An 18,281-nucleotide genomic window follows, 5' to 3' on the forward strand; every position below is an offset into this window, starting at 1 on the left:
ATTGGGAATAATATGTAGTTTATATAATATGGAATTAAATCAGTGAAGGCGCTCTCTGACAATTTTATGTAGGTACATTCTCACCGGAAAAAATGATGTGCGCTAATGCGTAGTTACATACGATATTTGAATTAAAATAATCCTTTCTATCTGTCAATGAAGGATTAGAAGGTCTTAAGCGACGAAAATGTAATTTTGTTAGACGTGAACAGTACATAATACGGCGAAGCATGTAAGGAAATATCGGATACAAACGTCACGTACCTGTAAAGTGTAAAATCATTGGGACAATTCTGAAATGTGTCCAAATCAATCGGTAGACAATTTGGTAGCGCACAGATCGGAGTGAAGATGTACCTAAACACATAAACAAAGTGTTATTTTAATGAGAAATTAGTGCGTTTTCCAAAATGTTTTAGGATAATAATATAAATAGATAATGAAAGTACGAGAGGAATTTTTGGACTATGACGGAATGTGATATACAGTGCGCCCCTAAAGCATTCGATAGGTAACAATATGTGGAAATACAGAAATATTATATAATATTTTTTAAATAGTAGATACAATCATCTTAGGGTATGTGATGAACAATATATGTCAGTTGTATATTTGTCATAACAACTCATAGCCGAATGTGTATAGTTTCTGGATATTATGCCGAAAAGCGAATTCCGGGTCGTTAAAAACGGTCGTTAAATAATCATTGTCGTATAACCATGTCCTTGCAGTGTGCTTCTATCTATGCCGGAGATGTGACAACCGATAATGGTAATATGGCGAAGCAGTAGTAGTAGTAATTATTTCGGACCAGTCTGTAATTTATACGAAATAATAAATATTATAATAATAATGTAAGATTGTATACGGCTTCCTACAACGAAATTAGTATGTACACAGTCTTCCGTCACATCATTACGAACTTCACAAGTGCGCGGTCGTGTATCTTTTCATTGCGGTACTATCGATTCCCGCTAAAGACATACAAAAGCATAATCCAATTTGTGATCGAATCAGAAATATATTTTTAATGCCAATAATTGAATGCAAAGTAGCCAACTCGTTTAAAAGGTGAATCATACAGTGATGTGCATATAAGTAGATATTAATTTTGAATACTTACATTCTTAACGCCAACGGTATATCAGTCGGTTCCGACTTGTAAGCTTGAATCAGTGTTGCCAACCGTACTATAATTATAGTATTTGTACTATAATTTTGGTCCGCATACTATGTACGATATAAAATAGGTATAGTACGCACAAAATACTATAATTTTGAATTTCGGAAAAAATATGTAAAAAGTACTATAATTTCGCAATTGCCATGTCTACTGATATTTTTTTATAATTTTGGCAATATACTGAATCTACTGATATTTTCTGGAATCTACTGATATTTCTTCATTCTACAAAATTCCGTAAAACTTCATTCTCTAAAAAGGAGCCGTCTTTGAAAATTTGGGAATCTGAAATTTTTTTCCTAAAAAAACGAGCCGACCATGAAAAATTGGGAACATGCGGCCCGCGGTAAAATATGTCTAAAAAAACCTATACATTTTCAACAGATGACAACGCGTACTATATTTTATCCCCAAATACTATAATTTTTGAGGCTTTGTACTATAATTCCACTTTCAAAATATGGCAACACTGGCTTGAATCTTTGTTTTGACTGGACAGTTCACGGTCGTGTTCTGTTATTACTAACTCGCCTACTATTTCCCTACCATGAATACAAATAATGGCGTTAGACCGTATTGAACCTGTTTTTTACAACGTGCAATTCCACGCCGGTTAACATACGTCATACAATATTGTTCGATATGTGTGTTAAATGTTGTCAATGCATAGGTAAGGGCGGATTGACCGATCGGGAGAAATCTCGGTAGATCGACGAAAGTGTAAACCTTATTTGCTAAACACTTAGAGCGGAATGCAGAAACATTTGTCATAACTAAAATTTCCTTAGCAGAAAACACTATGCAGAAACACTGTCCTTAGTTAAGATCATTTCTATTGAAAATAATACCATATTTAAAAATTCTCGTTAGGTAAATTAGGTAAATTATTTTATAATTGTTAAACGATGACAAAAATATGACAACTGCATTTTATAAATGCAATAACTATAAATACATATTAATATTTAATTATAATACTCTTATGTTTCCTTTATAAGTCATTATACGTGATTCCACAGGCACCACAAGATTTTTTTTAACATGGTAACACTAGCGTCTAGTGTCATTTTTCATCTGGTATTTTGTATTTCTGCGGGCTGGCGTATAAAAATAAAATAATATTCTGCAAGTACATGCCAAATGAATTAACACTATCAATGTCCATATTGAGATACATTGTTAAATGAATTTGAGTGTATGGACTGTGTTATAGACATGCGAATTTATTTTGACAGCAGCTGTCAGTGGTAAATGGTAATACTGAAGGGGGCGTGTTCATAACAAAAGTAGTCTATGGTTAAGGATTCCTTAACTCTATACTCAGGATTGTCTATAGTTAAGTCATGCTTTTCGGCGACTTATCCTTAGGAACGAAATCTCAGATTGTGCATTCCGCTCTTACATTGTAAATCGTGAGCAACTCGTGTGTAGATTCTAAATGTGATATCACAGAACTCTGAAAAATATTTGTTCCTGTTACATTTTTAATGCGCTTCGAGCCGTTGCATTCTACAAAATTACAAATCAAAGTGTAATATTTGTGTATAATTTTTAGTGTGTACCTATTAATAATTTAAGTATTTTGGGCGATCGAATGGGGAATTTCCCGATCCGGTGGCAGGTCACCTATTTCCACGGATGCTACGTTCTATTGCAGACGTGTAGTCTTAAGCGCAACCCATATTGAGGTGCATGTCACGGTGCATGTCGCCTATTGGCACGCTGTCGCGGCGAAAATTTAGTCTATGGTTTCGTCATTTTGCAAAATATTTTGAAAGGACATGGTCTCCGTAAATTCACTGACGAATGACACTGATGGAGAGTGCCTACTATAATGAATCAGTAATTTGAATTATTATTAATTATTCATGCTAATTTCAATTAATTTTAACAGTTTCTACGTGTGCGTACGTTAAAATTACGTTTGACATGACATCCATAAATAATATTTTTAATAGAACCCAACTTGCAGACCATAGATAATAGACAACATTATCATAGAAAATACATAGTGCCAACCGCTAAAAACAAAAAATCGTAATTTTAACATGACATTCGATAAGTGCAGACGTGGAATATGATAAAAAACGTTGAAAACGTCATGCAGGTGCCGATGCAGTGCAGTCAACGCGAAGTGCCCTCATTGTTGTTTTAGTGATTACGGCAGATTTTGCCAACTGACAACGTTCGTTTAAAGGTTCAAAACATAGATGTTCTGTTCAAAATGTGCTACGGGAAGGGAGCATCAGTCTGATAACATTTTAAACACCAAGAACAACGACATTACACACTTTTTTCCCCGTAGCGGCAGCCCCGCTCGTGACAGTAGGCGACATGCACCTCAATGTGTGTTACGCTTTATACACGTTTTTCCCCTATCTAATCTTATTCAAAATAGTTTTATTATCATATTCGTTCTATTCTATCCACATTATAATATTAACATTAGTACTTATCACTTTTCTTTATCAAAACTATCTCCAATTATATTCAGTTTTCTGAAATGAAGGGATGTTCTTAAAATTCATAAATAAAAAGGCAAATGACTAGAATCCGGAGAATAAAATTGGCAAAACAAACTATCGTTTCGCTCAGACAGGATCCTGTTCACTAGTATGTCTGTCACTTGGAGTCGTACCTATGCAAGCAAGTCGTCAGTGATGGAAGAGACAGTTCACCGCAAACACATAAACATACACCAAACCATATTATTACATATTTAGTGATAAATTGATTAAGTATAGGTACCTATTTATTATTTGTAGCTGTGTGTATATTTATTTTTACCCTGCCATAAACCGCGACACCAATGATAAATCTCATTAATTGCTGCATTTATTTATTGTGTAACACTCAAGTGAACTTGAACATAACACAGTATAGATACCTCTTTGCATTGCATTGCATGGTGTTGAGATCCTTTTCTTACGTGTTAAGATTTTATCACGTGTATAAATTAAAATAATTAATAGATTGACCAACCGAAGGGAATAGATGTACGTTTTTAAAAATCTTCGAAATTTTGAAAATAAATGTAATTCTTCGATATATTTCGTGTCGTGTTAACGTTGCATTATCGAATTTAGTTACACCTTATTGAACTCGTTTGGTGCGGTTCATTGTTCGATTGTGTTATTTAATTATTTTACACGTGCCGCCGTAAACAAAATCGATTGGAAATACGCGATAATTTAAATTTAGAGTACCTAACCCAATGAAAATGTAGAACAAGAGCGTCCAGATTGTTTTCTAGTCGCCCCACACATTTTAATTTCAATCGCTCGTCTCAAACGGGGGAGGGGGATCTGATACCTACCTACTCGTACATGATGTTTTTGTTTTCTTCGACACATATTATTACAATAGTTGAATAATATCTAGCTGGGTTCTAGAATAATATTTTCAAAAATTGAACAGGCACCATGTCAGTGCTCGAAATGTACCGCATCCCATCTCGGGTCCTTGAAATCCTCGAGACTATCGCTTCATCCATTGGGTTCCTGTTCGTGAATAAAAGAAAATAATTATTTTTTTACATTGTTTTAAAATCGTAGAATGAAACTTGTCGTTTAGTATTTACGTCGTGTAATATTTAATTCGTTAACCCCTCCCTATGTATAAAATTATACAGGTCATAATAAGATTTTGTGCTATTTTGCTACAACAAATGTAGGGAATTTTAAATTCTACTCGATTTCGGCCTAGGAGCGGCAGGTTATATGAAAGTATGGTGAGGCAGGCTGGTAATCAAATTGCGGCAAAATTTCCACGTTAACATTATATTATATGGGTACGTTATAATGACCGAAGTAAATACTCCGTGATGCCCTGCATTTTTTTTATCGCGTCGCTTTTTCTTGTAAGTTGTCGCCTATTGTTGGCCTGCTTCATTCATTGTATGAGACAGCCGATTCCTTGCCCCTCTTCTTATTTAATACCTCTATGATTTCGGCCTTGAGTAAATAGTGTTCCTCATAAAAATATAGTACGAAGTCTGATAGGTAGGTGCATCAACGTATCCCAACCCCAACCAAAGCGTCACTAACTCTAGTAATGATAGTAATCATTAATGATTGATATAAATTATAAATATACACGAATGGACGTTAATATTAGGTATACTCTGATATGATTAATAATATTACTCATAATTAATGAGAGTTTTGCCTTCCGACATTTTTAGGGTCTGTGAAGATTTTGTACCCATGTTAAAGACGCGCTAGGCGCGTAACGATTAGGTGGCCATTATATATAATTATCATGCTATTTAAAAATGTGGTAATTAATTAGTAATTATCTAGTTAGCAGTAAATGTGTTAATTAATTAATCAGTGACATTCCATGGGAGTAGGTAGAACAACCATGCATTGCATATGGGCGAGAGATACAGGTGAATAGAGAATAATACCATGTTTGACAGTATAATATTTGGTAGAAATGAGATTTTCAAGTGCTCCGGTTCGTAATATTTTCGATTTCGAGCGCTGCCGTGTTCAATGTTGTTACGCTATGTCATAACGTTTATGGGACCTAAAGAAGAATCTAAATCTAAAAACATACAAATCTAAAGTTCTTCTCTAAGGTGTATAAATAAAACGCTCTATCGACGTTACTTAAGAGCGTACTTCATCATCATCATCATCAGGGGCGCGACAACCCGGTGTGGGTCCTGGCCTCCTCCAACAGCTCCCTCCACCTGTCCCTATCCAGTGTGGCCGCTTTCCAATTTGGTACCCCCAGAATACGGCAGTCACTGACAGCTCCATCTAACCAGCGAATCTTTGGCCTCCCTCTTCTTCTACGTCCTATTGGATTGCTGGGCATCACTCTCTTTGCCGGTTCATTGTCATTCATACGGTGCACATGACCTAGCCATCGCAGTCTCCCAATCTTAATTGATTGAACTGCGCTGCAATCTTCGTACAGCCCGTAGAGCTCAGCATTGTATCTTCTCCTCCAATTGGTGCCATCCCTGATCGGTCCATATATACGGCGGAGAATTTTTCTTCCAAAGATGTTCAGGGCTCTTACATTTCGCAGAGTTAATGTCCAGGTTTCCGATGCGTAGGTGAGCACTGGCTTTACAAGTGTCTTGTAAAGAGAGCTTTTAGTTCGGCAAGATAGTAAGCGGGACTTAAAATGTCTTAATAACAGACCAAAGTAGCATTTATTCGCAGACATGATTCTCTTGTTGAAATCAACAAAATCAAAAATCAACAAATCAAATCAAATCAAGAGCGTACTTCAGTGAAACGGTAAATAATTTTCAACAGTAGGTGCGACGAAATTTCTCAATAGTCGCCAATCGGAGAGCGACCGTAGAGGAGTCCGCACGTCGATTTGTTTTGTCATGGCGTCGGATGAAAATAGTCTTAAATCGTGTAAAGATGACTAAAAAACTTTACGTATGTACTTAAAAAAGAAAATATGTCTATGAATATACTATTATTATTAGTAACAATAAACATAACATTAAATGGACGCATGTTGGATTTTTATGACAAATTATATTTCGTTTGGCAAGCGTCATTTGCACAATCCGCGCATCGCCTAGCCACTATCTTTTAGACCATGCCTCAACTGAAGTACCTATAGCTTTAAACAATAATATTGAAGTCATTTATTTATTCGATATTTAATTGTACCTACCTATATATTTGAAATCTGAATGAAAGATGGCCAATATTGTCATTGCTTCGTATATGTAGCAAACATATTTTTTTGCTCGGTATGTGTGCCTAGTTGCCCTCTGGCCACCAATGGTTTTATAGTATTTACAGTTGAGTTTCGTGTGACGCTATAAGTAATAATATTATACAAATAATACATTTTTAAATTACTTTTTCGAAGAATTAAAATGCTCATTTTATAGTCTTTATCAGTGTTGCCAACCGTCGTTGATGAAAACATGCCAGACGGGGTTCGAAAACATGCATTTGGCAAGAAAAACGCTAGATTTTTTGAAAACTAAATTGCGTGTATTTATTCTACTAAAAATGAATTCATTTTTTTTCGTCTATTGAAAAAAAATTCATCGGCTGTACCGACAGGAAAATTCACACCACATTTTCTCAGGACCTTATTTAAAAGTTGCCAAAAATCTCATCCTATTCTATTATCTGTATACGTTGAATAGGTACCGCGTTATAAAAATACATACGAACTTCAATCAAGTTGCAACTGACTATGATTTTATAAACGAGGAGATTCGAAATATTATCTACAAAAAGATTTAAATATATTGTAGCTCAACCCGAGATCTTGACGACTTTTGTAATATTCTAATATTAGAAAATATTCATACATAAAAGTTCATTAATATAATCTTCTTATGAACAATAATAATTGGGTGGTTCACAATAATTATTATCCATCAAAAGTCCATCAAAATGGATCCTGAAATATTTGGATCTAAAGTTAAAACTCCTTTTGTAAATTTCAGGAATATTTTCACCATATTTTGATAGTAAACATAAGATATATTCAGGCAATATTAGCAAATACCTCTTTATACTGCTGAAGAAACTGTCAAAATGGACAAGATTCACATTTCAATATTTTGATGTCTTATCAATACTAGTATTGCCATTTATGTGGATAATTGTAGAGCTACGATTGTGATATTGACACACAATGTAGAAATCTGTTTTATCTAGCCACTGAAACAAAAAATCGAATTTTATGAAATTTGGACTATCCATAAGTATTGTGAACCACCCAATTATTAGTCATGTCATAAGAGCTAAATGAAGACTTTTGTTTAAAATATCAAAGAAATAATCAATTTATTTGACAATATACGGTAACTAATAATTAGGTAACACCAGAAGAGTGGAATCTCCGATAATGGTCAATTTGGTGCCAAGTCATAACACCTAAGCACACATTAAATTATATCTGATACCATTATATCAATATCACTATTGAAGCTATAAATGCTCCTATCGTTTCATTGCGTTGTTTTAGTTCTCAGGTACCAACCTACATTCATTAAGTACCTATCTGATGGTCAGAAATTTGATATGCCTGAAATTGTATAAACTAAATAGGTATCTAGCGTAATTTCAGCATATTTAAAGCTGTTCGACGCCTAAAAACCCTAGTATAAACGCCACAAGCTAGATGCTTACCGAAAAATGCTAGATGTTGGTAACGCTGGTCTTTATGCTATCCCATATACTGGCGGTCGTGAATGTATGGTGCACGCGACGCATGAGAATTTAAGAACCACGTGAAACCTCAACTGGCACGCAGATAGAGAAGATTTTTTTTGCAAATACAGCTGGGTTTGACCTATGATTCAATTTTAATCGAAAACCGACCGTTCCGTAGTTCTATAGTGCAATGAAAACACAAAAGAGTGACCGGAAATTTCGGATATTTTTTTTTTTTTTTGAAAAGCTAAAAATATCACTCGAGTTAGAGACAGAATATAAACAAAACTTTTAAACAAGAACGAGCAAAAAAAGCTCTCGATTCTGATTTTGAACAGAATTTGTCAAAATCCTGGACAAAATTCCTCGGCATCGCTCCAAACATTATTACAAATACGTTTTTTTGGCATCTCAGCATAAAAAGGTTCGTCTGCCCTGTCAAAGACATAATATCTTTATTATTGTGACGTTGATAAAATAATACTGAATTACCGTTGATAATAGTGTTCGAGTAAGCATTTTACCACTACAATATTGTTTCTGTGAATGATGTTTTGCGTCTTGTAATCCAATATACACCGGCGGACCGGTTTGCGGTAATCGGACTCCTGTATGCAATTGCTTTGTACTATGCTTATATAAGTAATTATTTTATAATAAATAAGGATTTTATTCAGTTTTTGACGTTTGCATAGGTAGTTATATACGTCGGTTGTAGTGTAGTATTCTACGGACCCTTGGATTTTTTCGACTAAGGGTTACGAACAAAGTGTATCTTTGATGATAATATTTTTAGATCCATAGGTATTGATTTTTTAAAATACATTAAAATTTAAATTAAAAGAAACCAGTATTAAATTGGATGGTTCGTATTTTATCGCCTTCGTATCTGGATACCGCTGGTGGCATTATGCTTCCCTTGAGACATAGATAGTTATAATATGTAGTTACTCACTTCTACGATAAATCTCTGTGAGTAGATTTTTCATATAAGCAGGTATATAAGGTGTGTATTTTATTCTCACTTTAATATCCGAAGGACAAATAAATCAAGTTTCAAACAAAATTGTCGATACCGCTATCGATATGGACTCAAATCCGTATTATTAAAATGTATTCACGGTGAACACCGTATAGTGGTAAAGTGATTAGTGTGAAATTATCATTATCATGGTTAGCATTAGTAACTTTATCTTTATCGCAGTGAGTAGGATCCGAGTTGATATTTTTTTTGAAGAAACTTGTGGATGTGGTTTCAGGATGTGGACCCGAGGTTTTTTTCCGAGCTTTTATGGATACCCTCGTTAACAAACTATCGATGTGTCTAACCCTTTTCACTTCTTAATACATATTATTATATTATATTAATTATATCATTATAATGTATTCCTATTTTACTTAAAATATTATACAATATTCATTCTGAAAACTCTTCAATCAATACATACGCCAATATACATCATATAATTTATTAATTTAGAGGTAACATATTATTTTCTAATTGTGCTGCATAATGTATAATGTCAATTACAACTAGACACACCAGTACAGTGTGTATAAATGTAAGCAATACGATGTCTATCCTATTAGGAGTTTTAACGGCTTCATTTCTCTTCTCTACACGTCTACGGTCTATTTATATCCGGTGATCCGAATCCCTCAAATGGCTGTTTTTACTGTGCGTTGGGAAAATGTTGATTACGTTTGGACGATAGGTTCAGTGTTGCCAACTATCATTGACAAAAACATGCCATACGGGGCACGAAAAAATGCTATTTGGCAGGAAAAACGCTAGATTACATTATAGAACATTATAGGTACTTATTGCAAGTATTTATTCTACCAAAAACGAATTCAATACATAAGTATCTTTTTTTCACTTATCGACAAAAATGCAAAATTCGAAAAATGATTGGCTATATCAACGGGAAAAATTCACACCACATATTCTCAGAAACTTATTTAAAAGTTGACAAAAATCCTATCCTATCCTAAAAATATATACGAACTAAATAAATTTACACTGACTTATTTGATAAACGAGGAGATTCGAATTCTACAAAAAGATTGAAATATATTGTAGCTCAACCCGAGACCTTTCGACTTTGGTAATATTGAAAATATTCATACATAAAAGTTAATAAACATAATCTTCTTATGAACTAGTCATGTCATTAGAGCTAAAAGAAGACTTTTGTTTGAAATATCAAAGAAATAATCAATTTATTTGACATAATTAGGTAACTCCAGAAGAGTGGAATCTCCGATAATCGTCAATCTGGTGCCAAGTCATGACACCGAAGCACACATTAAATTATATCTAATACCATTACATTAATATCACTATTGAAGCCATGAATGCTCCTATCGTTTCATTGCGTTGTTTCAGTTCTCAAGTACCAACCTACATTCATTAAGTATCTGATGGTCAGCAATTGTATAAACTAAATACCTAGCATACTTAAGCATGTTTAAGTAATTGGCTATATACATAGAGTTGGATATTTCCCGAGAAAATCTCAATCTCGAGATTCGGGATTTCCAGAAAAGAATTCTCGAGATATCGAGAAAATTAAAAAAAAACTAAAAAATCCTAAAATCTGTGTAAAACAGACAAATTCCATGAATCAAATTACATGAACCAAAAATATGATTTTTTTTTATTTAAGTAAAAAGACAAACAAATAAAAGTACGAAAACCAAAATAATTCAAATCATTGCTTAATAGAATTTCAAAAAACACAAACTGTCAATGGCTGCGTCTGACAATCGCGTACGCTTTTGAGACACAAAATTTCCTGATGTTGAAAAATTGCGCTCATTTTGAGTCGACGTTGGCTTAACTGTGTTAAATGCCCCGATCAGTCTGGACGTTTTATGTTTTCTGTCCACTTTTTTCATATACATATTTAGTTCGTTTTTAAACGACGAAAAAAGTTCGTTTGTCGCATGTTCTGCAATGTTTGTCAATCGCCTTTTCAATCAATATTTGATAATAAAGAAATCCCGAATATCGAGAAAACATTCTCGAAATCCGGAATTTCCCGAAATGTTAAAAATTTTAATTCTCGAGATTCGGGATGGAAAATCTCGAATATTTCTCGAGAATTCCCATCAGGAAATTCCCGAAACCCGACTCTATATTATATACATACCTACAGGAAAAATTCATACCACATTTTCCCAGGAACTTATTTAAAATGTGTTTTTTGCAAGCTAGATCTGGCACGAAAAACGCAAAGTTGGCAACACCAAAAGGTTTCACTTTGCGGATATGCCGGCCGCGGCTGATGCCTATTAATTTTATTCAGACGAACAGATTTGTCAGTGAATGTCGTGTACCTATCGAAGTCGGTGGCGAGTACACCGCCAACCGTCTTTACTTTGTAGGGAACTTTTGAAAAGCTTCGCTAGTGTGTGTTATAAAACTTTTATGTTTATGAGATTCGAATAAACTTAATCATCAATGAATAGTTTATAAAGGATAATTATTGTTATTTTATCAAGTACATACACAATGATGTGTTTGTCGGTGAGTGTTCAGCAATTCTTAGAACTTTCGTTAGTGAGTGTTGCAATTTTAGATTAGAATATTGTCAGAATTCAATTAAAAATCTGTCGGAGGATGCGGATTCGAATATTATAATAATGATTATTAGCTGAGGATTAAAATGATCCAAATGTCGGTACCTAAACGAGTTGAGTAAATCGGCTTCTAATCCAAATACGCGATTATAAATACTACATATAGGATAGGATGGGTAAAAGACTGTTTTCAACAGTAGGAACGTCAATGAGGTCTATTTCTTAAATGTTCCATTATTTAAAAAATTATATTTTTTTCGAATTATATTTTTTAATGTTTATTAGATATTGTTTCAAGCGAAACAAATCATTCAAATTAAATACCCACGATGGTATGAAAATAATAACATTTTATACATTTATGGGGTATAATTAGGTTTACCATACGTCCTGATTTGACCGAACTTGTCCCGGATTAACGCTGGGTTCCGAATTCCCGGCTGATTTGTTATTTTGTCCCGGTTAATAGTATTGTCTGATCCACACGCAGCCTTACAATGCCTTAATATATTGTATTATTTTGAAAACTATAAGTATGTAGTAGCATATATATTTAGGTATTATTACATGTTATATGTACTTACTCGTATTTGGCGTCACATTATATTAATTAAATACATTGTGTGTAATTTGTCACCCACTCATCGCCAAGTGCAGTCAGTGCAAAACGGGTTGTCGAAAATTTGTCTTTTACATTATTTATTTTAAAATGTGTAGTTAGGTACATATTTTACTATTTACTGATACTTTAAAGGAATAATAATATTCATTTTGAAAATGGTGTCTGGACAAGTCGATCGCGTAAAATGTGTTTTCAGTGTCATATGTAGTTTTTCGATATAAATGACAATTTAAAGCGTTTAAAAAATATCATGAATGGACAAAATCAAATGATTTATTGATATATTAATGAATAAATACCATTTTCGCTAGGCGTTTAGGCAAACCAATGCGACAAACAATATGGCGGGGGTTTATCTTAGTAGACTTAATTTTACATAAAGATGACTGTTGGCCATACGGTGGCCTACCAACTAGCTGTCGACTAAAGGTATTAATCCTGTCCTGACGGAAATTAATCTGTTGGCTAATATATAGTCTGAATATGCCGAAAAGAAGTATATTATAGGTACATATTTAAATATTGTTTTTGAGATTCGTGTAGGTAGACAGTTAAAATAACTTATTGTTTTCTTTTTTTATTTCATTTAAGCAATAAAATATCATATTAGGCACTTTTAATGAAATTGTGTCTCATCAAAATGACTTTTGAATCTCGTAGACGTAAAAGTTGTACGTCAAATGTAAACAGAAAGTGAAAATTAAAATAATTATGTGTTGTAAAAAGTTAATATTTTTTTTGTGGACCATAAAAAGTGTGACTGCACCGAGAGATTAAAAAAAAGTGATATGAAGAAAGCGGAGACATACTCGTCTTCATACTAAAATTAAGTGCAATATTAAAATCCAAGTGAAAATGATCGGGCCGTCGTCGCACATCAGCAAACTTCTGCTCAGCTTGTTCTTCCTGCTTCTCTTGTTTTACGCGGCGATGGATGTTAGCATGTATCTGCGGATACAGAATTACCCCATCAGCCGTGACGCGGGCACAGTCGACGACACGACCGCATCATCGTCGCACGATCCGAAGAACTCATCGTATGTCACCATCCTGCAGCCGAGATACAATTACTCCAATCCGAACGCGACGAGAAAAGAATATTACACGGAAGTTTATAAAAGTCTATCCAACAAGGAATCATCTTCCTCGGTGGATTCGATAATCTCCAGATCCGTGCGATTCGTTAATCAAGAAGCCCAGATCGAATACGAATCCGTCACATGGATAACGTGTGATATTAACCCGCTCTGTTATCCGACCGTAAAAGCGCTCATGCTAGACCACACGAATCACTATCTGTTCGCTCCTTTGGTGTCAATATTAGACGTAGTCGCCGGCATCAGTGAAAACATGCCGTATATTACGCCGAACGCTATCTCTTACTCCCATGTCGTCTTGGCTATGATCGCCGGGAAGCTCGTTTCCGTGGACTGTCTCGCTTATCGAAGAATAGGGGTCGTCCTGTTCCAAGTGAGGACGTTCATGGACGATCTGGATGGACACGTCGCGAGGGCGAGGAAGCACATTCACGGCGAAAGATCCGAAGTGGGAACGGCCGGGTACTACGTCGACGGGGTGTGCGATCTCCTCGGATGTATATTTTTAATAATAGGCTTATTTTATTATCTCAAAAACAACCCGCCGAGAAGAGGCTACGTGAAGGTGCATACTTTATTGCCGCATTTTAACGAAAACGACCCGACGAAAGAACCGATCGACGCCAACGGAGAGGTGGGCTTCGTCTACAAACCGAAAGTGTCCACGGAGAAAATGGTCAGAAAAGTTTTGATGTTTTCGGGACAACTGATGCTGTCTTCCATGTCGTGGAATCGATACATAGACGTGTACCAAGACGCCCTGGAGAGCGACGACGAAAGCGTCAGTCCGGCGCAGCGCGAGAGGCGACTCTTCGTCTTCAGGTCAGGTTTCTTCTTCGCCGTCGCTTGGCTGTGGAAAATAGTAAACGTCCACAGCTTTCTACACTGTATTCTGTTTGCGATATTCTGCGATAAGTTGTGGGAGTTCCTCCGCTTCATCCAGTTCTCCGGGTACGCTGTCCTCGTGGCTTCCGTCTGCTTCACCGAGATGCACGTCATGAAAGTGCAGAACTACGTTTACAAAATGTTCGTGTATAACAATGGTGCGCCTTCGTAAGATGTTGTGATTAGATAGCTAGATTTTATATCCTAAGTAAGTAGAAATTGTCGTAACGATGCCTAGAAATGAATGCGACAATATGTACACAGCCACTTTTTTATGTTAAACATTTATAGATAATGGTAGATACCCATCTACTAGTATTAATGTTTTGAAAAATATTCTGAACTTCTATGAATCTCCTATTATTAAAATAACTATCCAAATTGATAATTATCTACTTAACGATTCTGAATACTATTTAAAATATGAATCATCATCATACTGTATAATTTATATGAACATTTTGAAATTATTATTTTTGTGGTTCTTTTAACCTACCGATGAAATTTTGTGGAAGTGTACCCATTATTGCATCTTGTATTCAAGTGACGATGTAATTTTTTACCACCAATTTTACTACATACATACCTATTTCCATGATTTCAATTTATAGTTTTAGATAAGCATTTTTTTATTGTTTAGCGTGTTATTGTTTGCTTGAAAGAGAGATTAAATTGCACATTGCTTCATATTTATATTGTAATAGATGCAATGAAATATCTGCATGAGAAATAATTCCGGTAGACCGTTACTAATATGTCATAGTGCCTGCACATATTTCAATTAGTTTATTTTGGGTTTGATGGCAGTTGAATAAGCAACATGTAGATATTATAAATTATGAAATGAGATAACTGATAACATCACAAAATGTTGCATGTCACTTGACAGTGTTGATTTTGCTCTAAAAAGTTAACTGAAACAAAAAATACAAAATATGATCCAATGCTCTGACATTTGACATCTGACAGGGAAGTTTAGTAACATTTCACTTTTTGATTGTAAGCTTATCTGCAATATAATTAATTCCCTTTTCATTGATGAGTATGAAATATTTATTAATACCTTGCACAGTAGAAACATTAATAGGTAAGCAGTAAGTATATTTTAACATTGTGTACTTATTATTTTATAATATTGGATTCATTAACATTTGGTCTCTGTATGTTTTTATTGTATCCCCACAATACGTATTGTAGACCAAATAAACATATGGTTCGGTTGATAAATTTATCTTCGGTGGTATTGTATGTAGATAAAGTTGGTGGTGTAATAATGTTAGGTTAGCTAAGGTTTGAGTGTGGTTTATTCGGGTCAATGTTAATGTTTTCCTATTTTAAACACAAGGCATATTTTCAAGTGTTCTTTTACAAATAATATCCGTATTTTAATGTCAAAAGGTCCATAACCACAAACATTTTCTCAAAAATAGAAAAATATGGTAAGAGCTTTAATAGGTACCTACCTAGTCAAATTATCTATTTGCGCTCAGGTACATTTTGTTATGCAATATTTTATTTACATTTTATAACTTTGTAATTATAATGATTTTTCTTTTAAAGAACATTAAATTCAACAGTTTGAAGAAAATTGTGAACATTGATTGGTCGCGATGTATCTGAATGTATTCAATATGAAATGACTCATTATATTTCTTACCTATTTTAAAATCTAAAAGATTTTTCAATCATTCTTTAAAAAGAAAATGGAAGAACCCACTCGATACGATTATACTATATAATATGTATTATTATTTGGTTACATCAATATGTTCCTCAATAGGAACATTGGATTAAGTAATTTTTTGATAGTTAATCCTAGTTTAGTATGACAAAATCATCCAAATGATTAAAAGGCGTTGATCGTGTTGAAAATCGAAAGAGAAGTGATTTAATAAGTACATTTATAAGTACCTATATGAATAGTTAATAGTGAATTACCTGTATACAATTAATTCAGTTTCAAAATGAACTTGACATAACCCAGTTTTCCTTAACATCACAGATATAACTAATCTTATATTAATTATTTATATTTTCAAGAAAAAAATAACATTTAAGCAGGTATTACATGTTGCTAATTTTACTCTACTCTAATCTACTGTAGGTACTCTAATATTTTTGCTATCTGCTAATATGTCATACACATGGGTATATATAGGTAAGTATATATAAACACGTTTTGTTTATTTGTCATACATTATTTTACCAGACATTTTTCTTGTCTTATTAATATCGTGTAGCGCTTGTACACTTTTTCATAAATTGCTTTATTTTATGGTTTCGCACTTTGCTCTAGTGACTTATGTCCTGGCAGAAAATATTTACATGAATAATAATTCAATTTGAATAATAATCATGAAAAATGTGCCATGTATTTAAAATGAGGAAAAGTTTAATGGTATTTTCCACAACTAATACTACATTACATGTTGTGATTGTGAACATGAGATATGAGATATCTCTATCTCTATCTTTATCTGCTAATGGTACATTGTCTACCTACATTGTGGTTCTGTGCTGTCGATGTTTATATTTATCAAAGATAATTCAATGTTTGTTTAGTGCATTCGGAAACCAGAGACATGAATAATCATCAAGCATTTATGACATGTATTATGTATTGCAAAACAACTGATATTGCCTAATCATATCCGATGAATTCACTCAGATGACTTTGGTCATGCAAAACTAATTTTAGCTATTTTCTAAATCATTGTCTATTTTCCCCCTAAATTACATTATCACAATAATATGCTCTAGTTTTTGGCGCCAGTTTTGTGATTATATTATTTAATTCGCCCGTGTAACTATTATTTTTCTTCGCGATTGACATCAAATAATATGTTTTCATGCAGATAGATAATTGGCGGAATCTTCTTTGAAACGATGGCCGGATCGATTGGGATGTGGAATTGTCATATATTTGACATTAACATTACCATTTTATTCAATCCATCGGTTGGTTATGTATGTGCATGTGCACTTCAATTGCTTGACTTAAATAATGTTTTGAGACATTCATGGTTGGTTGTTTTGTTATCGCAACAGATTATTTATTCAGACATTATTTCGGGTTCGTTGCAGAGGCCATTCTCAAGAGAGAACATATTCAATTTATTAAAGGAGAAAAAATATGCCATAGCGCACCCCCAGTCAGATACTGTAGTAATCCAAAAGCCATTTGAATATTCTTGCAAATACAGGAAAAATCTGGATGCACAAATTATTATTAGGTACTCGTTTTTATGGAAAAAAACATATATTTTCAACTGTATTACCTAATAATTTTTCTAACAGTTTTTTTTTGAAACATTACTGCCGTAATATTATCGATTTAACAGTTTTCGGAAAGTAATCAGTAATCACTGTTTGAATTTGAGATACGACGGTATTTGATCAAAATAGCAAAAAAACGGATCCAACCATATCCATAACTCCAAAATGACCATTTGAGACTTACGACAGTATCTTACTGGGAGGAAGCCTCTTCGATGCCACATCACATCACATTAGTGACTTCGACTTCTTTTAATCGTCCAGACGTGTTCAATTAATAATAATTATTTAGCCAATTTACCTAATATGTTTAATTATATGTATATATATATATATATAATAGGGTTCTATTTTAGCAGTTTTGTAATAAATTACCATTCAAGTGAATTTTAACGTACGTGTGCGAACTGATATATCGAGTGTATATCTACTACATATTTAATATTATCGCAATATTAAGCGTGTCGTGTGGTACATGT

The 18,281-nt window shown here is 33.9% G+C and overlaps 3 protein-coding genes across 4 annotated transcripts in view; all 3 read left to right on the plus strand.

Annotated features, from left to right (window-relative positions):
* Positions 1 to 16,220, plus strand: part of Cpes (Ceramide phosphoethanolamine synthase) — a 75,947-nt gene extending 59,727 nt beyond the window's left edge. The window contains exons 1-2 of one of the 2 annotated variants that reach the window (XM_085955045.1): positions 11,757 to 11,869; positions 13,136 to 15,443. In XM_085955045.1, coding sequence (XP_085811171.1) covers positions 13,400 to 14,698 — 1,299 coding nt within the window. In that variant the 5' untranslated portion in view covers positions 11,757 to 11,869; positions 13,136 to 13,399 and the 3' untranslated portion in view covers positions 14,699 to 15,443. Of the gene's footprint in view, positions 1 to 11,756; positions 11,870 to 13,135 lie in introns of those variants that run through there. The other variant, XM_085955044.1, reaches the window with a different exon arrangement.
* The window catches only part of LOC147066712 (putative ATP-dependent RNA helicase DHX35), a 109,708-nt gene that overhangs the window by 59,727 nt on the left and 31,700 nt on the right, over positions 1 to 18,281 (plus strand). The window lies entirely within an intron of this gene.
* LOC147066714 (uncharacterized) overlaps positions 1 to 18,281 on the plus strand; it is a 1,113,477-nt gene that overhangs the window by 7,233 nt on the left and 1,087,963 nt on the right. The window lies entirely within an intron of this gene.

Source organism: Rhyacophila brunnea, unplaced genomic scaffold, assembly GCF_057557595.1.
Source record: "Rhyacophila brunnea isolate RB1 unplaced genomic scaffold, BYU_Rbru_1.0 scaffold_4, whole genome shotgun sequence".
NCBI lineage: Eukaryota > Metazoa > Arthropoda > Insecta > Trichoptera > Rhyacophilidae > Rhyacophila > Rhyacophila brunnea.